Consider the following 21,030-nt stretch of genomic DNA (forward strand, 5'->3'; position numbering starts at 1 on the left):
TGCAGAGCACTTTGTTCCGCCGCTTCTCCTACACAAGCGATTTGAAAGCTATAGTAGATATCTTTAAATGTGTCAATATAAGTGATACCTCGTATCCAATTTTGAAAATAAATCTGTTGTTCTATTCAATTCTAATGGCGGGAACCACACGGCACACTGAAAAACACCTAATCAAGCAGTTCATTACATTAAGACATTAGTTGGTAAGGGCACGTAGCGTTTTATGGCAATCCGAACGTCGACCGTAAACGTTTATAGGCGTTCGTATTGCCATCCGCCCTTCGTAACGGCCGTACGCGTTGTTAATGGCGATTATTTTGTATTGATTCATATTTTTGCAATGGCGAACCACCCTGTTTCGCTCGGGTAACATTTATACATATAAAACTTCCTCTTGAATCACTAACTGTTCAATATAAAAAAAAACATAATTATGTTGATGGCAACACTTTTTTCTTCCTAACATACATACATACATGGTCACGTCTATATCCCTTGCGGGGTAGACAGAGCCAACAGTCTTGAAAAGACTGAATGGCCACGTTCAGCTATTTGGCTTGATGATAGAATTGAGATTCAAATTGTGACAGGTTGTTAAAAAAGAATCCCAAGTTTGTAAGCCTATCCCTTAGTCGCCTTTTACGACATACATGGGAACGAGATGGAGTGGTCCTATTCTTTTTTTTATTAGTGCCGGGAACCACACACATTCAGATTGAGATTCAAAATTAGTGTTAAATTGGTATCCCATGGCGTAATAGAAGGATTATAATTTTAATCATCACAGCACAAATTCTTTCAAGTAGCTGACTCTTATTCTTTCTTCTTCTCTACCGATAAAGTAAGAAAGCTTGCATGAGATAAATGTGCTTATTTCTTAAGTCATTTTCCGGTGAGATTCCTGCCACTAAAATAAAAAGGTAGGACCACTCCATCTCTTTCACATTAATGTCGTAAAAGGAGACTAACGGATAGGGTTATAAACTTGAGATTCTTCTTATACGCGATGGGCTAGCAACCTGTCAGTATTTGAATCTCAGTTCTATCATTAGGCCAAACAGTTTAACGTGGCCTGTCAAGCTTTCAAAACTCTGTCTACCCCGCAAGGTATACGGACGTGATTATATATATATAGATACATTTTCCGGAACCACACGGAACTAACTAAGATAAAGGCTTAATAGACGTGGAATTCTTCTTGTAGGCGATGAGCTAGCAACCTATCACTGTTTGAATCTTAATTCTATCAGTAAGCTGAACGTGGATTTAATTTTTTTCAAAGCTCTGTCTACCCGCAAAGAATACAACTTTCTAACTTTCCATTTCCACCTTCGTTCTCTTCAAATGTTGTTTACTTAGTATTTGGTAAATGGTATTTTGCGTGGAACTGTATTTACAAAACAACTAAAACTTCACTTTTCCTGTACTTATATTGAACTGTATTCAATTTCCACAAATAGGTACGTATAATATAGATAACATTTAACTGTACTTTTTAAATAATAAAATACAATCACACGGTAAATTTTGCTCTTGAATTCGTCTGACGATCGTCATTTTTTTTATTTTCGTTCTTTTTCGTAATATCTTTTTTTGTGGCCAACAACATAACAACAAACATAAGAAGGTTGCATATTTTCCAAACAAATGTGTATTGAATATTTTCAATTTCACAATGTTGTAAAACACCTTATCCCATTGACTCGAGCCGCGATTGAATTTCTATTGTGTCTCACATCCGTGGACATAAAATTTTATTTTCCCTGTAACTACTGTTCGCGGGCGATTCTGCGCAAATGTATTCCATTGATTATTTTTTTCATTTACCATAGAGTATGTAAGATAAGTAAAAAAGAGTATTTATTTTGTTAGTTTTTAGAGAGTAACAAATTATTTTCACATAAATACATCTTTTCCCATGCATGTCGTAAAAGGCGACTAAGGGATAGGGATTCCTCTTGTAGGCAATGGGTCAGCAACCAGTCACTATTTGAATCTCAATTTCATCATAAAACAATACAGCTAAACATGGCCTTCCAGTCTTATCGAGGATCGTGGGCTCTGTCTACCCCGTAAGGGATTCAGACGTGGCTATATGTAAATAGGTATAAATGTTTCATCTATTTTATAGCTTTTACATTTGCATATAAAAGGACGTTAGACATTATTATGTGTATTTGTACTAATATTATCAAGACCGAGCGGGATGGCGACGCACTGTGGATGCCCTCTGCCCCAGCTAGGGGACATAGGACCTTAAGTCAGTAGGTCAGTACTAATATTATAAAGCTGAAGAGTTTGTTTATTTGTTTGAACGCGCTAATCTCTGGAACTACTGGTTCGAATTGAAAAAATATTTTTGTGTCGAATAGATCATTTATCGAGGAAGGTTTAATGCTTTATAACATCACGCTGCAACTAAAAGGAGCAAAGAAATAATGGAAAATGTGAAAAAAACGGGGATAGTGCATCCTTGAGGGCTTCAATGATGCCCCAAATAACTATTCCACGCGGACGAAGTCGCGGGCACAACTAGTGTATGTATAAATGGAATCTTAACTTATTTGGTGAACATTTTAAAAACTAAGGCGACACAGCTTCCGTCCATCAAAGGGCAATTTAAAGTGGCTTTAAAAATAACAAGTGGCTTACCCAGCGCCGTCACAAAGCCTAGAAGTGTGACAAAGGCCACTCGGAGCGCAGCTAGTTAGCGGCCCGGGTCGAGGGCTGACCTGCACTTCATGAACACACGTATTTTGTTCAGCAAGGCTTCTCGGGCAGTTTGTGTTCTGTGCTTTTTATGAATATTTGAAGTAAGATCGCTGTCCAATTCTATCATTAAGTTAAATAGCTGAACATAGCCTATCTTAGAATATTTGTAATAGGATACTTGTCCAATTCTATCATTAAGCCAAATAGCTGAACGTGGCCTATCAGTCTTTTCAAGACTGTTGGCTCTGTCTACCCCGCAAGGGCAAGACGTGACCATATGTATGTATGCATTTTAAAAACTAAGGCGACACAGCTTCCGTCCATCAAAGGGCAATTTAAAGAGGCTTTAAAAATAACAAGTGGCTTACCCAGAGCCGTCACAAAGCCTGGAAGTGTGACAAAGGCCACTCGGAGCGCAGCTAGTTAGCGGCCCGGGTCGAGGGCTGACCTGCACTTCATGAACACACGTATTTTGTTCCGCACAGAGCAAGGCTTCTCGGGCAGTTGGTGTTCTGTGCTTTTTATGAATATTTGAAATAAGATACGTGTCCAATTCTATCATTAAGTTAAATAGCTGAACATAGCCTATCTTAGAATATTTGTAATAGGATACTTGTCCAATTCTATCATTAAGCCAAATAGCTGAACGTGGCCTATCAGTCTTTTCAAGACTGTTGGCTCTGTCTACCCCGCAAGGGCAAGACGTGACCATATGTATGTATGCATTTTAAAAACTAAGGCGACACAGCTTCCGTCCATCAAAGGGCAATTTAAAGAGGCTTTAAAAATAACAAGTGGCTTACCCAGAGCCGTCACAAAGCCTGGAAGTGTGACAAAGGCCACTCGGAGCGCAGCTAGTTAGCGGCCCGGGTCGAGGGCTGACCTGCACTTCATGAACACACGTATTTTGTTCCGCACAGAGCAAGGCTACTCGGGCAGTTGGTGTTCTGTGCTTTTTATGAATATTTGAAATAAGATACGTGTCCAATTCTATCATTAAGTTAAATAGCTGAACGCGGCCTATCAGTCTTTTCAAGACTGTCTAGCCCACAGAGTGGCCATATATACATATATGTATGTATATGTATACTTGTCCAATAGGTTTACAAAAGTTTGCGTAGGTAAAAAAATAAATAAAAAGGCCACTTAGTTAGCGGCCTGGATCGAGAGCTGACCTGTACTTCATGAAGACATGTGTTTTGTTCCACACAGAGCAAAGCTTCTGGGGCAGTCTGTATGCAGGTTTTCTTACGGTGTTTTCCCTCATCGTAAGAGCGTCGGTTTGTATTCAAACTAATTGCATAACTGCAAAAATGGATGGCCAAAGTGTGATTTGAACCTGTGCCTTTCTGCGCATCATATATTTTAACCGGGCACCTTAACAATTCGACCATCGATGCTCTCGATTTTAAAAACCCCATATCGTATACTAATTCTTATAATTACCAACTATACGAGGTTCTTATGGTATTTCTGGAAGAAACTTAACGTCTTTCTTTATTTAAAATTTAAAAGTAATCATTTAGTGAATATAAAAAAAAGAAAAATACCTACAATGCTTTCTCTTTTCTTAATAATATGGATGTTTTTGAGTAACAAGAAAGGAAGATTTTTTACCCTTTTTGAAATGTATAAATTAATATTCTGTGTGTGTTAACTCTAGTCTAATCTTTACTTTAAAAAAATAAGGTTTTACAATTATTTTTAGTTCATTAAAACTACCAAGCCTTGAAGACTATGAATCCTTCTTAATAAGAAAAACAATCCCTTGGGAGGAAGTCGTAAAAAATGGAGATGTCCGCGTTCATTACAGCTTCCGGTGATTATCGGGGGGAGGGAAGAGAGCGGAGGGAGGAGGGGAGGGTGGTCATGGTGCCCTCTGAGAAGGTATATTCCAGATTCTCCATATTCCAAACTGACTACGAAAAAAAATTAAAATTACACCGTTAGCTTTACCTATACCTAAACTTATACAATACTTAAATTAATTCTAAACTTATTTTGCATACATACACATATAGTCACGTCTATATACCTTATGGGGTTGACAGAGCCAACAGTATTGAAAAGATTGATAGGCCACGTTCACCTGTTTGGCTAAATGATGGAATTGAGATTCAAATAGTGTTAGGTTGCTAGCCTATCGCCTGAAAGAAGAATCCCAAGTTTATAAACCGATCCATTAGTCGCCTTGTACGACATCCATCAAATTTCTTTTGCATGACTATTTGACTTTGCTCTTGTATTAATCAGTTTAACGTGTTATATTCTACCGGTGTATTAGATTTCATCAAAATCCGTTAAGTATATTTTGCCTGAGGGAGTAACAAACACATACATATTCACTTCTTCTTCTTCTTCAGCCCATACATATTCACACATCCTTGCAAACTCTCGCAATTATAATATTACTAAGTTAGAGTATCCTAGTAAAATTAATTTTTAATTCTTGATACACTGAAAGAGTAATTCAGCATTCTTCGCATTTGATAATAACCTTTAATAACAAAAACATGTCGTCGAGTTAGTAACATGGCGAAGAGAGAATAAATCTCCGGTAATACTCAAAGGGAGCCGAGAAATGGAGTTGTCTTGTTAAGGAAAAAATGTTGAAAGTTCGTTACAATTAGGCTAATTTAGATGAGACGTTGTTCGTTAGGTCTGCCGATCGGATTTAGGGTTTCTGAAATAAATAATTCTTGTCTTATTTTTTTAGATACTGATATTTCATAAATGAATAATGTCGTTATATCAATCTTACTTGAAAAAAAAATACAAGTATGAGGAGACTTAAAAGAAAACTCGTAAGATTCAGCTCACAATATATTATTAACACAATATTTTGAATAAGTTATTTCATTTAAAAAAATAGGTACATTTTTTCTATTCTCTATCATCTTTACACTCGCCATCATAAAGAATGGTCAAAGGAACTAGACAATCTCGTTCGCGTTTCTTATTTTCAGAATCAAGTAGACATTTATTTATGTAAGTTGTTCCATCGCTTGCGCACACTGGATCATGAATATCTTCACAACCATGTGTGACACATTCACCTTCATGCAGTTCAAATATTGAAGGAAGGCCTACACGTTTGCGTTTCATATTCGCACAACCAAGTTGACACTGGTTGCTATACGTATTTCTATCACTACCACAAACAGGTTCATAAAGAGCTACGCAAATACAAGATTCGCATTCACCATCATAAACCACCTCAATCGGAGGAAGACCTTGTCTTTGTCGCTTCAAGTTCTCACATTTTAAAAGGCATTTATTATCATAGGTTCGATCGTCACTTCCGCATATAGGTTCAAAAATGAATGGACATAAGCAAGCACCACATTTACCATTATGCAGAATTGTAAGCAAAGGTGATCCTTGCTTTTCTCGTTTAGTGTTTTCATAATTAAGAAAGCATTCGCTGTTGTAAGTCTGATTGTTACTTCCACAGACTGGATCAGCATCAGCTGGACATGTACAAATTTCACATTCTCCTTTGTAATCAAGTGTGATAGTAGGTAGACCCTGTCTTTTAAGTATTTTATTCTCGCAATCTAGCTTACATTCGCTCGCGTAAGTCTTCTCGTCGCCTCCACAAACGGGATCTTCTACATCCGGACAAGTACAAGACTCACATTCACCTTTATATAATACTGTTATAGGAGGAAGACCCTGTCTCTCACGTAATCTATTTTCACAATCCAACTCGCATTCGTTTCCATAACTTCTTCCGTCGCTTGCGCACACTGGATCAACATTGGCTGGACATACGCATATCTCGCATTCACCTTTGTAAATTTCGGTTATAGGAGCTAGACCCTGCTTTTTACGTATTCTATTCTCACAATCTAGTTTACATTCATTGCCATATGTTTTACCATCAGTTCCGCATACAGGCTCTTCTACAGTTGGGCAAATACATGATACGCATTCACCTTCATAGAATACTGATAAAGGAGGTAAGCCTTGTCTCTTTCGTTTCTTGTTCTCATATTCCAATAGGCATTCATTGTTATACGTAATGTCATCGCTTCCACATACTGGGTCTATAACTGCTGAGCAGACACACTCTTCACATTTGCCTTGGTAAAGCATGGACAGCGGTGGTAAGTATTCTTTATCACGCACCTTATTTTCACAATCAAATAGGCACTTGTTCTCATAAGTCTGGTCATCACTGCCACATACTGGATCATATATCTTTGGGCACGTACATGAAACACATTCACCGTCATAGCGCACTTCTATTGGAGTTAGACCTTGTCGCTTTCGTTTGCTATTTTCATAATCTAAATAACAATTATTATTATAGGTACTGTCGTCCTCACCGCATACCGGATCTTCTATAGCCGAACAAATACAAGGTTCACATTCACCTTCATATAGTAATGCGACAGGAGGAAGATCTTGCCTCTCTCGTAATGTGTTCTCACAATCCAACTCACAGCTGTTCTCATAAGTTCTATTATCACTAGCGCATACTGGATCTACATCGGCTGAACAAAGACAAACCTCGCATGCCCCTTTGTAAAGAACTGTTAATGGAGGAAGATCCTGTTTCTTTTTTATCCTGTTTTCACAAGCTAATTCACATTCGTTGCCGTAAGTTCTCCCATCATTTCCACAAACAGGATCACCTAAAGCGGCACAATCACAAAATTCGCATTCACCTCTATAAATTATTGTAAGTAAAGGAAGACCTTGCCTTTTTCGTTTCCTATTTTCACAATGCAAGAAACATTCGCTACTATACGTACTACCGTCACTTCCACATACTGGATTACTGATGAATGGACAGTAACATATTTCACATTTACCGTTGTAAAGAATTGAAAGAGGCGGCAAGTCCTGTTTCATTCGAAGAATATTTTCAAAGTCTAAAAGGCATTCATTATTAAATGTCTGATTATTATTTGCGCAAACTGGGTCATAAATTTCTGGACATGTGCAACTTTCACATACACCTCTGTAAATTATTGTTATTGGAGGAAGACCTTGCTTTTTTCGTTTTCTATTCTCACAAGCTAATTCACATCCATTCCTATATGTGTTTCCGTCATTTCCACACACGGGGTCACCTATAGCTGCACAAGCGCATGACTCGCAGTCGCCTTCATAAAGTATTGTAATGGAAAGAAGGCCCTGTTTCTTTCGTATTTTGTTCTCACAAGCCAATTTACATTCATTACTATATGTTTTTCCATCACTACCACAAACAGGATTTACAACTGTTGGGCATATGCAAGTTTCACAATCGCCTCTATGAATTCTAGTAAGTAACGAAATTCCTAAAGCACTGCGTCTTCTGTTTTCGCATTCAAATCTACATACATTGCCATATGATTTACCGTCACTGGCGCAAAGTGGATCATTATTTAATGGACAGACACATAGATCCTTAGTACATGCACCTTTAGATTTTAGATAAATTGGTGATCTACACTTGGCTTGATTAGCTCTGCTAGCACATTCAAGATAACAAATATTTCTATACGTTCTATTATCAGTGCCACATACAGGAATTATAGAATTAGAACAGGAACAAAATTGTATTGGGCAAACGCTTTCAAAATGTACGACAACCTTTGACAAACCAAGTTTTCCTCGTCTCTTATTCTCACAATCTAATTGACATACATTTCCATAAGTAATTCCATCAGAACCACATATCGACTTCAAATCTGCCGGACAGTTGCAAGTTTCTTGAGGACATTCTCCATTTATTTTGACTAATATAGATGACTTTCCCTTTCTCACATTTTGTCGGCTTATACATTTTAAAATACACTTATTGGAGTACGTTTTACCATCTGTCCCACATACAGGTTGATATATTAAATGACATTGGCACCTTAAATCATTATCGTAGTAATAGGTGGATTCAACTTCTGAATTAACATATGAAGAACTGGAAGATAATGAAAATGAAGCGGAAGATGACGATGAGCTTGAGGAAGACGTAGAAGCCAAAGATTTTGATGTAGACAATGCTGCAGATGAAAGGGACTCTGAAGATGAGTATAATTCATCATATGAGGCAGCCCTTGATGAAATAGACGTTGCAGTTCTTGATGCAGGTAAGGATACAGAGTGCGTTTTTGGCAATCTTAGTAAAATTGCACTTATCCACAATGGTTGTAATACACCAGTCAATATGAGTAGCAGCCCTGAAAACATATGCATAATTATTTGTTGAGAAACGATATTATTAATATAAACTACATGAAACATGTGTCGTGTTGTTACTGCCACTTTAGGATAGAACCACTCCATATCTTTGCAATGGATGTCGTAAAAAACGACTAAAGGATATGCTTTTAAACTTGGGATTCCTTTTGTACTCGATAGGTTAGCAATCTGTCACTATTTGAATCTCAACTCGATGGAGTTGAGATTCAAATACTGAGAAGCCACTTTCAGCTGTATGGCTTTATGATGATAAAGCCATACAGCTGAAAGTGGCTTCTCAGTCTCTTCGAGACTCTTAGCTCTGTCTATTCTGGAATGTACTCGTGACTGTATATATATATAGTATGTATGTATGTCCGAAACATGGGGAACTTAGTAAGAGTTATAAATTTTTTGTGAGATTCGTAAGGGCAATGGAAGAAGAAAGAGCCGTTCTTAAAATTAATATAAAAAAAAATAATGTGAAATAAATCAATAGTCAATCAGTTGGACATAATCAAAACGCAAAAAGAGCAAGATTTCGCTCAGTCCCACTTTACTTTCATATAACTTTAATAGTGGTAGGCGTTTATTTTTATTGAGTAGGTGATTCAAAGAGCACACCCAGTATTCTATTCTTAGGCATCCGACCAAACGACATATGACATAATTTTTATCTCGACTATGACAAGAATAGCGGCTTTCCATACCTAACAGAAACACACCATTATCTTAGTATAACATATAATTACGTCGTAAAAGGCGACTAAGGGATAGGCTTACAAACTTAGGATTCTTTTTTGGATGGAGCAGGTTGCTCGCCCATCGCCTTAAAAAGAATTTCATCACTATTTGAATCTCAATTCTATCATTAAGCCAAATAGCTGAACGTGACCATTCAGTCTTTTCAAACCTGTTGGCTCTGTCTACCCCGCAAGGGATATAGACGTGACCATATGTATGTGTAGTTGACTTTAATTTCGACACCACCTCAACGGCCTCGATGGTCCAGTGGTAGACGCGTGAGACTCAGAAGTTGGCGGTCCAAGTTCGAGCCCCAACAAAAACAGATATTTTTTTTTATTAAAATTTTTTTTTGTTTTGTTTGAGTATTTTATTTAAAAAAACTGAAAATCAAAATACTACATAATAAAACGGTAAAAATAATCAGTACATTTAATATTTTGACTGAAAAGGATATAGAATTATTTTTTTTACATTTTTTTCTGTCTGTCTGTATCTGACTGTATGATCGAGATTCAACTCGAAATTTACGCTGGCGAAGTCGCGGGCAACTGCTAGTAATTTAATATATACGGGACAAATTACACAGATTGAGTTAGCCTCTCAGTAAGTTTGAAACTGGTGATACGAGATACTAACTCAACGATACAATATTTTATAATAAATACTTATATAGATAAACATCCAAGACCAATCAGAGAAAGTTCGTTTCTCATACCCTAGCGGGGATTCGAACCCGCGACCAATGCAATATGAATATTGCAAAATTATAAGGAAACAAAATAGTATACAATTCTATACTATTTTGTTTCCTAATAATTATATTAGGCCTATTATAAAAAGCATAAGTAACTCACCTATTGCCTCCCTCATTATAGAAGTCACATTGATGATGAATAACACATTCAAATAAACTACATGTATATATAGAGTTAGACTTGTAAAAATATTTGCTAACTGTTATAGTACAATTAAAATATGGTCCGCTAAATTGTATGACAGAAACTTATTATCATAAGGCATTGACTTGTTTATTCCACATTTATTTGTCTTTATATTTTTCATTTGAATATTTTCTGTTTTTAATATGAAATGAAAATCTATTCATACAATCATAATGCAAAATGCATGCAGGCTTTGATGAAAAGACTTCAAAATCTGCGACACGAACTTCCAAGAAAGTTATGCAGTTAGTTTTAAGATTCTGAACTATTTGTTAATGGTCTTGAATTATTATTAATTAAAAATTGAATAACAAATTGTTTTTACGTAAAAATCTACAACTGATGGACTTAATGTCACAATACACAATAATAGCACCGTGATAAAGAATAATCTCAATCTCAATTTCAATTGAAAGGAGTCCATTTGAATAACGAAATATTTCAAAAGACTTATATGTTTTTAATAAAGAAAATCTTTTTCTTATTTTTTTATTTTTACCTAACAAAACGGTCGAAGGGTTTACGAAATCAATATCACAGCTTTCTAAATGGTGCGTTACACTTATCGTCCAAGATTAAATGGGAGTAATTCAACAGGTAAGGAATAGATTTAGTTGGCATTGGAAGCTGTGAGATGGATTCGGGGATGATTTGATAAAACTCCCGCTTGGGTCTCCCATCTTTATTCAATCTTGGGCACCTTTCAATTCGGGCGAGGGTGCGTGACGAGACTTGGAATGTCGCGGGTGGTGATGCGGCTTTGGTGATAAGCTGTAGCGTTTTCTTTAATTGAAAAAGATTAAGTGGCGTATGGTATATATTGAATAAAACCATACCATTCCACGGGAATGAGCTTGTAAACTTGTGAGTCCTCTTTTAGGCGATAGTCTAGCAACTGTTACTATTTGAATCTCAATTCCATCTTAAAGCCATACAGTCGAACTTGGCCTGTCAGTCTTTTAAGATTGGCTCTATCTACCCTGCAAAGTGTATAGACGTGATTATATGAATAAATGAATCAATGAAATAATTAACATCTATGACTATAAATTTGAAAGCGATTTTCCCCATTTAACTCTAAGATTTAACCAATTTTTCTTAGAATATCACACACACACGCGCCGCTGGGCAACAATAAAGCCATAAGATAATATCCTTATTGTAAAACCTACAATCCTACCATCATCTCAAAAACACAACAATTAACCCGAAACATCAAACTGACACTAAACTAATCGTGTTTTCTGTCACTATGCTCAATACCTTCGTGTTAGTGAGGGCCACTACGTTTGTAAATAAAAAAAACGCTGCAAAGCCTTTTGTGTAGTGGCACTTAGTCTGGATTTAATTGGACTACGTTTCATAGGCGTGGAGCGTATTGGCAAATCCTAAAAAATCGGTCGATAATTTTTAAGTATCACGTAAATATAAGTATGTGGAGTCATTACTGTTGTTTTTTTTTAAGATTTGTAATATACATATATAAAATCACGCCCTTTTCCCGGAGGGGTAGACAGAGACCTACATCTTCACATTTGCCACGATCTTTGCATACTTCCTTCGCTTCATCCACATTCGTTTCGGGTACTCTTATGACCTGGTTCTATATGCCCACGGTTATTTTTATAGAAATCTGAATTGTAATATGAATACGACAGATTTTGTTGGTTCTGACAAGTAAGACTAAAATCTTGAATTTGTCTGGTACATAAATTAATTTAGATTTTCAAAAGCCTGCCGTTAGTTAGTAATTACACATTTATTTTTGATTCAAGTAATTTTTGAATAAACCCATGTAATTGGGTAGATTTTACTCATAAAATTCTACCTACGAAGAGATTTCCTTATATCTAAATAAGTGAATACTTTGTTTTAGTTGACAATTTACTGTCTCATTTATCCATGTAATTGTTTTATTTGTTTTTGTAAAGGGAAACCAATCTCCCTTATTATTGGCAAACCATAGTAGCTACTCTTATGCTGTATACATCTCGTGGGGAGAGGCTGGTGTACTGAGATATAAGCTCTGCTTAGTTCAGACACCTGTCTCTCACAATCTTAAATAAGTTAAACCATGTAACTTTTACTATTAAGTCTGTGTCATGTTTAACCCTTCTTTGCATGGTGATGGAAATTTCAATCATAACATTTAGTGAAGAAAAAAAGGTACTCAAAAACTGTAAACTTTAAATTTGTTGTTGCTAGCAACTTTATAAATGACTATTGCGTACAACAAAACCCTAGTACCAGTCTACTAGAAGAAGAATTACAATAAAAAAAAAGAAAGGTCACTTCGGTGTAAATTTCCCAAATGTAAAGGCTATTCCACAATTTCGTGTAATCAATGTGAAGTTAATTTGTGGTTGAATAAAAATAATAATTGTTTTTTAAATTATCATTTAGAATAAAGGAGATTAAGTAAACAATATCTTTTGACTTATTTAGTAATGAGTTATATATGTAACAATGTATAATGATGTAAATTTTCATCACTGTTTTTTAAATAATTCAAATTCTTATTTATACTAGGATTTTTTTAAATATTTTTCCTTTAATCTAGAGCATTAATTACATCAACCTGATTTATTTTAAAAGAAATAGGAAAAATCATGCAATGAAGGGTTAAATTGTGGAGAAAATAAAGAAATTTAAATTTGAATTGAATTTGAATGAAGAATCCTAAATTACAAGCATTTCCCTTCTTTGACTACGCGCCGGTAGAAGTAATTGCACCCTTTTTTTACTACCAGACAAGCATCGAAAATAACCTTTCCAAATTTGGTAGTAACAGGTAGCTATACAATACACGTGCCCCAATGATCTAACTTTATTTATCCAGCAAATAGTTGGAGGCGCTCAGACATTATTTACGTTGTGTTGAGCCTTTGTTTGCTGGCAACGTTGCTGTTAGGGTTACCATACTAATGTCCTTAAAATACTTAAATCTAAGTCGTTACTTGATTTCCGTAGAAAATGCTGCAGTGTAGTTTTTTCCGCCGCTTCTTCTACACATGCGCTTTGGAAGCGGTAGTAGTTAAAATTAGATTTAAGTGACGTCAATAAGTGATACCTTGATTCTAATTTTGAAAATAAATCAAGAAGAAGTAGAAAAATAAGTTCAAAACCTGTCTTTAAGCTGTTTGGTTTATCGTCTATTTTGTGTATTATATATTTATCATTTGGCAACGACATTATATAACTTGAAAATACAAATAGGGTTTAGGCGTTCGGTTCCCCAAAGCATGTCTGGAAAAAACACACAGTCGAAACTGTTATATATGGAGACCGTTGTGAACCTCTAAAGAAGAATAGGTTTCTTAATCTATTTAGTTAAAGATGCTTATTGGCAACAAGATTAGTAATTGAGGTAAAAATCAAGGAGACTTCAATACTTTTTACGTAGTGTTTCTTCCGTGGTCGATTTGTGATTTAGTCACATTCACGAAGTACTTAACTCTTCTTTATATTTTTGACCATAAATTTGGAAGATCAAATTTCAAAGTCATGAAAAAGAAATTCTTTGAAAAAGTTTTGTTTTAACAAAAACCCGTAAAACACATCTGAACATTGAAATATTCTTATCGAGACTATTGGATCTGTCTACCCCGTAAGGGAAAGAAACGTGATACGTGTATATCAGCCCCGCACATTCGTCACCGCTTTTTTGCGCGAAAAACTATCGCTGTCGCGTTTCACGTCATAATAAAAAGTGAAACAGGTATAAAAATGGCGTCGCTCGTGTCATACTACGGAGGGTAGGACGACATTTTGCCGCACGGTTGGTCACCACAGTTGTAAAGTTTCAACAGCTTATAGTTGTTAGGAAATTGATGTCAACATCAAAATTGTAGTTTGTTAGCGCTGTTTTAGTTCATGTATGGAGGAGATTTATACCATGTTACTTCAGAAACTTATGCATTCTGGAAATTTAAGGCTTCAAAGACGTGCGTCGTTGTTGTTAAGACTTAAATTTAAAGGCTCTTAGGCTTCTTACACTGAAGAGTTAGGTATACACATATATAAATCTGGCTGTTCCGGCAAACTTTGTTTTGCCATATAAATAATTGTTAAGTAATTTCTAGTTAAAAAAATGTTAATGGTCGACTACCCTTATAACTAAGGGGTATGAAGAATAGATGTTGGCCGATTGTCAGACCTACTCACTATGCTCACAAAATTTCACGAGAATTGGTCAAGCCGTTTCCGAGGAGTACAGGAACGAACATTGTGACACAAGAGTTTTATATATAAGATTACGCCCAGAGGGGTAGATAGAAACTACATTTTTTCACATGTAATAAAACATACAAATTCATACCTTATCAGGTTTCTTGATATAAAAGGGAGTCAGGAAGTAGTTCCTTAGCCAATAATTTCAACCTGACTTCCCTTTGTCTCTTGATTTTTGGACCATGGTCATTAGCGTGATACCCTTAAGTGGGTGCATTCATTCATAAAATCACGTCTATATCCCTTGCGGGGTAGTACTGATAAGCCACGTTCAGATGTTAGGCTTAATTATAGAATTGAGATTCAAATAGTGACAGGTTGCTAGCTCATCGCCTAAAGATCGCATTTGAGAACATGAAGAGATGAGACAATAGATACGCGCGACATTGTTTTTATCGCGCTTAAAACTATCGCTGTCCCATTTAACATTATAATAAAAAGCGAAACAGCGATAGTTTTTCGCGCGATTAAAACGACGTGGGGCGTGTCATGCTGCGGGCGCTGGAATATATTCGAAAACCTTGAGCCAAATGAAAACAAGTTGTAGTATGAAGTAAATTAATTAGGAAACTGTCGGTGCGAGGGGAAAAGGGTACTCGTTAGTTCCTTACAAAAACGGCGAGAGCTTGAGATAAGAAATATGAGAAAACCCAACGTCCGACCCTTTGTTTAATGCGTAATCTGTCAGGTTTTTCAGTCGGTTCAAATGCCCAGATTGATATCATATAAATAAGCTGGAGTATGCTCGCGTAATATAAATAATCGCTTTATATTGCTTACATACATATTATGACGTATTTATCCTTTGCAGGATAGACAGAGCGAACAGTCTTAAAAAGACTAAAAGGCCACGTTCAGCTGTATGGCTTAATATTGAAATTGAGATTTAAATAATGACAGGTTGATAGCCCATCGTCTGCAAGAAGAATCTCAAGTTAATTAGCCTTTTCTTAAGGCGCCTTTTACGACATCCATGGGAAAGAGATGGAGTGGTCCTATTCTTTTTTGTATTGGTGTCGGGAGCCACACGGCACAATAGAAATAGAAATGACACCTTAATAAAAATCGTTCAGCCACGGGAACGTGTACATCAGCTAGTCATATTGTTAATGTCGGGTTTGTCAAACCTTTAATTGAAATTGTAAACTTTAAACAAGTGTTTAATGAACCATAGTTAATTATAAGGCGTTTACATTAAATCTCATTAATATTTATAACTTAAGTAGTTATTTAAAGATGAGTACTACACGTGCACAAATAAAGAAATTCACATTAAAAAAATACAATCACAGAACAAACACAGCTGCGTTTGGGCTCATTCGGTCTAATTCTGCTTAGTAATTTTCAGAACTGTTCCAATAGATCTAAAGTCGTATTTTATTTATTAACTAATAAAACATTTTGTAGAATCTATTTTCAAACATCATTTTTCATTGTCGACCATGGTTGTCAACACGGAAAAGACAAAATAAATTATTTACAAAAAAGCGACGAATTTAACGCCATCTACAAAAACGTAACGAAATTAGCATCTCTGTTAAAAAAGCGACAAATTAATTGCCAATTACAAAAAGCGACAAATTTAGCGCCGCCTACAAAAGAATACAGGTTTTTTGCAAATCGGAATGAAAGGTACGCACGCTAAATCCTTCTCCAGACTCTTCTTATATACGAAAAATTTCAATAAATGGGCGCAATAGATAACCCGTGAATAACAAACAAATAAACTTACTTTCGTATGTAGGTATATTATTAGTTCGGATTTTCATTCATCGGTTTTTTTATTGAGTTCTCAGAATAAATAGTTTAATTAATACTGCAAAAAGAAAAAAAAAACAAACAACATGAAGATTGTTACTTAGATTAGAATAGTTGATAATTAACCATTTACAGAATATAGGTACCTGAAAATAATGTTCAGGATCACTAACACATGCGCAGCAACCCTACTTATGTACATTACAACTTACTTAAAAGTCAACGAACCCCTACAAAAATAAAAGAAATAAAAGAATAAATTAATGAATTATACACCTTTAATGCGAAATGAAAGGAATTTATTGTTCCTATTGAAATATTACAAATAATTGAATTCTATAATGGTAATGTCAATCAAAGAATTCTTTTCAGTATAAAAATACGTTTCTGCGCAATGATTACTGTATTATAGTCTAGTGTCATCAAAATGCAGACTACAGTAGGTACGTGATCAATCACACCATTAGACTAGAAAAGTTAATTAAAAAGAGAATTATTATAGAAAATTATTATAATTTTAAAATTAAACGTCATTTTTTTATCTTTCGCACCCCCGGTGCGACACTGTCACTTATGCAAAAACACAATTTTTCAGGAGAAGCATTTAAAACTTTAACATCCCATAACATTGTCATATTTGAAGATTTTTACAATTGAATAGTTTATACTGCGGTAACTATGTGTACTACAAAAGTAACGTTATCGCACCAAGTTAAGGGAAGCATTAGGAGAGTTATTACATAATAATATGTTATTCATTTTTGCAATTTTTGCATAAGTGACGGTAGGTGCGCTTTCTTATTGGCATGATTCCTGAATTTTTAAATATACCTAGCTGTTTCTCAATGCTGAACCTCTGATGTAAGGGATGCAATCGCAACCACAAAATCAGTATTAATATTCAATAACAGTTTATTAAATGCTATTATATACATACCTAAATTTATCTTTTTGTATTTCTACTCTAAATCATTATTGTAACTCTTTCATTTCAGGGTCCCTGCTATTAATTTTCATTGGTGTGCTGAAACCAATGACCCCAACCGCAAATTTATATCATCACTTACCATCTTCTGGTACGAGTTCATCGATCTCAACTTCAGCAACATCAGCTTCATCATCTTCTGTATCTTCAGCAAGATCATCTTCTTTATCAACCCTTGGATCGTCTTCGTATTCAACAGGTGAATCATCTTCGTATTCAACGGGAGAATCTTTATCATCAGCCAAATCAGTAGCTGATTCAAGGACAGGAACATCATCTTTGTATTCAACTGATGGAACATCGACTAGTGGATCGTCTTATTTGACAGATTTACTTCTGTCATCTTTATCAACGGATGCATCATCGTCTTCAGTTTCAACAAGTGGATCATCATCTTCTTTATCAACCGGTAGATCATCATCTTTAGCAACTGGCAGATCATCAACATCTAGTGAATCATCATATTCATCATCATCTACAGGATCATTATCTTCAAAATCATCAGCTAGGTCATCATCTTATGCATCATCGGCTGGGATATCATCAACAAATTCACGCTCTTCGGCATCGGCGGAGTCATTTTCACTATCTTCCGATTCTTTGCCTTCATCTTCAAGCTATTTGCCAAGTGGTACATCTTCGTCTGCTATGCTAAGCTCTGTTTCGTCTGCTGAATCTTCAACATATATCACTGATGACACATATGATTCCAACTATTGTTACGATAATGACTTCAATCCTATCCAACCAGTAACTTGCCAATGCAATTTACTTTATGAACCTGTTTGTGGTACAGATGGGAAAACTTACTCAAATAAGTGTTTCCTAAAATGCATCAGCCATCATAATGAGAAAATTGGCAGACCATCTATATTTGTAAAAAATAATGGTGAATGTCATCAAGAAACGTGCCACTGCCCATCGGATATAAAATCAGTCTGTGGCTCTGATGACATCACTTACAGCAATGAATGCCAAGTTGATTGCGAGAATAAAAGGAGAAGAAAAATAGGATTGCCTCAAATCACAGTGGTAGGACGAGGTGTTTGTCCAAAACAATATTGTCATTGTCCCAACGCCATTATACCCGTATGTGGTACTGATAACAGGAGCTATAGAAATATTTGTTTCCTTGAATGTGCTAGCAGATCAAATCAAGGCAAGGGTCTACCTTATATTTCTATAAAATCAAACGGTCCATGTACTAGGGATCTATGTGAATGTCCATTGAATTTTGATCCTATTTGCGCCAGTGATGAGAAAACATACGGAAACTTATGTCAATTGCAATGTGAGAACAGAAGACGCAATGCCTTAGGAAAGCCTTTACTTAAGGAATTGCATAAGGGTGACTGTGAAAATTGTCAATGTCCAGCTGTATCAAACCCGGTGTGTGGTAGCGATGAAAAAACATACAATAGTGAATGTGAATTAGCTTGCGAGAACAAGAAGCGCAGAAGACTTGGACATTCCCACATTTCTATAACTCACAATGGGGAATGCGGTTCATGTAGCTGTCCAGCTGTTTCGGACCCTGTATGTGGACGCGATGGTAAAACATATGAGAACAAATGTAAACTAGATTGCGAAAACAGGCGACGAAAACTGCAAGGCGAGTCCGCCATTACCGTTCTTTATCAAGGGGAATGCGAAATTTGCTTGTGCGCCGCCAAAGTTGATCCACTTTGTGGAAGCGATGAAAGAACTTATGGAAATGCTTGCGAACTGGACTGTGAAAATAAGCTAAGGAAAAGACAGGGCCTTCATCCTATAACAGTATTTCATGAAGGTGAATGCGGGACCCGTTCTTGTTCGCCAGGCCCAATTTGTGCAAGCAATAATCAAACATTTGACAATGAGTGTCTTTTGGAAAATGAAAACATCAGACGAGATAAACAAGGTTTACCACTTCTCATGACCCTTTACAAAGGTCACTGTGAGACTTGCACATGTGAAGACATTGTTGCTCCGGTGTGTGGCAGCGATGGAAAAACTTATAACAATGAATGTTTGCTAAACTATGAAAATAGAATACGGAAAAGGTCGGGACTTCCTCCAATAGAACTTCAGTATAATGACGAATGCGTTTCATGTATCTGCTCAAAAATATATGATCCAATTTGTGGCAGCGATGAAGAAACTTATGGCAACCAATGCCCATTCGATTGTGAAAATAGAATACGTGAGAAACAAGGGTTACCTCCTCTCTCTATACTTTACAAGGGCAAGTGTGAAAAATGTTCTTGTCCTTCAGTTACTGAAACGGTTTGTGGAAGCGATGATTCCACTTATAACAATGTATGCCTGTTAGAATGTGAGAACACTAAACGAAAAAGACAAGGGCTTTCTTCCATCACACAGATTTATGACGGAGAATGCGAATCTTGTGTGTGTCCAGCTATAGAAGATCCCATTTGTGGGAGCGATGGGAAGTCATATTCAAACGAATGTACATTAAATTGCGACAACAAGAAACGTATAAGACAGGGACTTGCTCCCACTAGGCTTCTTTATCAAGGAGAATGTGAAATTTGCTTATGTCCAGCTACCGTAGATCCTATTTGCGGTAGTGACCAAAAAACATATTGGAACGAATGCGAATACGAATGTGAGAATAAGTTACGTGGGAGACAGGGACTCCCATCAATTTCAATATTGTACAGAGATGAATGCGCAACTTGTACATGTTCTGAAGTTATAGATCCAGTGTGTGGGACTAATAATGAATCGTACGACAGTGAATGTCTCTTAGAATTTGAAAATGTCATACGGGTCAAACAAGGTCTTCCCGTTATCCAAATTCTTCATAAAGGTGAATGCGATGACTGTATATGTCCGGCTATTGTAGACCCTGTATGTGGAAGCGATGGCAAGACTTATGATAACGAATGCCTGCTAAACTGTGAAATTAAAAAACAGACGCGCATTGGCATTTCCCATTTGAAATTGCTTTATGATAGCGACTGCATTTCACGAGAAACTCATCACTCGCCAAATGACCCGCATCAGCTTTCACTTCACGTCGGTTTTCTGTGATATCCTGATTCCATTCTACGTTATCTACGATCTGATCTGCTATTTGCTTTAAAAACATCTTGATTTTAGGTATGTTATTTATAAAATGTTTCGTTTATGTTATTTTTGACTAGGTTTGTCCAAATTGTCCTAATGTAAAATTTTACAGTTCATGAGTTTTTGTCAACATAAGTATAAAAATATCTTCTCTGCATTTTGTTTTCATGTACAATTTATGAATAAACAAAAGTAAAATCAATTTTCTAGTTTAATTTTGCTGATTATTTTAATTAAACCATCACATAGGGTCTTAATAACAATATATCAATCACATTCAATAAAATTCACATGTTAATATTAAAAAAATAATTCCGTTTAGAAACAAAACATTATACTGATGTTTCCTAAATATTGCGGTATTTATTCAAAATGGCCGCCTAGGTGTAAGAAGTGTCAGAAAGGGCGGCCCGC

At 36.0% G+C, this 21,030-nt stretch overlaps 2 protein-coding genes across 2 annotated transcripts; one reads left to right on the forward strand and one right to left on the reverse strand.

Moving 5' to 3' along the window:
* Window positions 1-5,348: 5,348 nt before the first annotated feature.
* LOC106134849 (agrin-like) lies at window positions 5,349-18,181 on the reverse strand. Its single transcript, XM_060944702.1, has 6 exons — window positions 18,103-18,181; window positions 17,879-18,061; window positions 17,627-17,797; window positions 6,414-8,417; window positions 5,769-6,356; window positions 5,349-5,395 (listed from the first exon to the last, which is right to left on the reverse strand). The coding sequence occupies exons 1-6, from the start codon at window positions 18,179-18,181 to the stop codon at window positions 5,349-5,351; spliced, it is 3,072 nt and encodes a 1,023-aa protein (XP_060800685.1).
* An 11-nt stretch (window positions 18,182-18,192) lies between these two features.
* Window positions 18,193-20,684, forward strand: LOC106134850 (ovoinhibitor-like). The gene has a single exon (XM_013334993.2). The coding sequence runs from the start codon at window positions 18,193-18,195 to the stop codon at window positions 20,578-20,580; it is 2,388 nt and encodes a 795-aa protein (XP_013190447.1). The 3' UTR covers window positions 20,581-20,684.
* Window positions 20,685-21,030: the final 346 nt, after the last annotated feature.

Source organism: Amyelois transitella, chromosome 6, assembly GCF_032362555.1.
Source record: "Amyelois transitella isolate CPQ chromosome 6, ilAmyTran1.1, whole genome shotgun sequence".
NCBI lineage: Eukaryota > Metazoa > Arthropoda > Insecta > Lepidoptera > Pyralidae > Amyelois > Amyelois transitella.

Coding starts and splice junctions, on each gene's coding strand:
- LOC106134849 (XM_060944702.1), bottom strand. CDS start 18,181: ATGTACCACTTGGCAAATAGCTTGAAGATGAAGGCAAAGAATCGGAAG. Junction 18,062..18,102: donor GACTCCGCCGATGCCGAAGA/GCGTGAATTTGT, acceptor ATGATGCATAAG/ATGATGACCTAGCTGATGAT. Junction 8,418..17,626: donor TGAACTCGTACCAGAAGATG/GTAAGTGATGAT, acceptor AATGTCCTCAAG/AAACTTGCAACTGTCCGGCA.
- LOC106134850 (XM_013334993.2), top strand. CDS start 18,193: ATGCTAAGCTCTGTTTCGTCTGCTGAATCTTCAACATATATCACTGAT.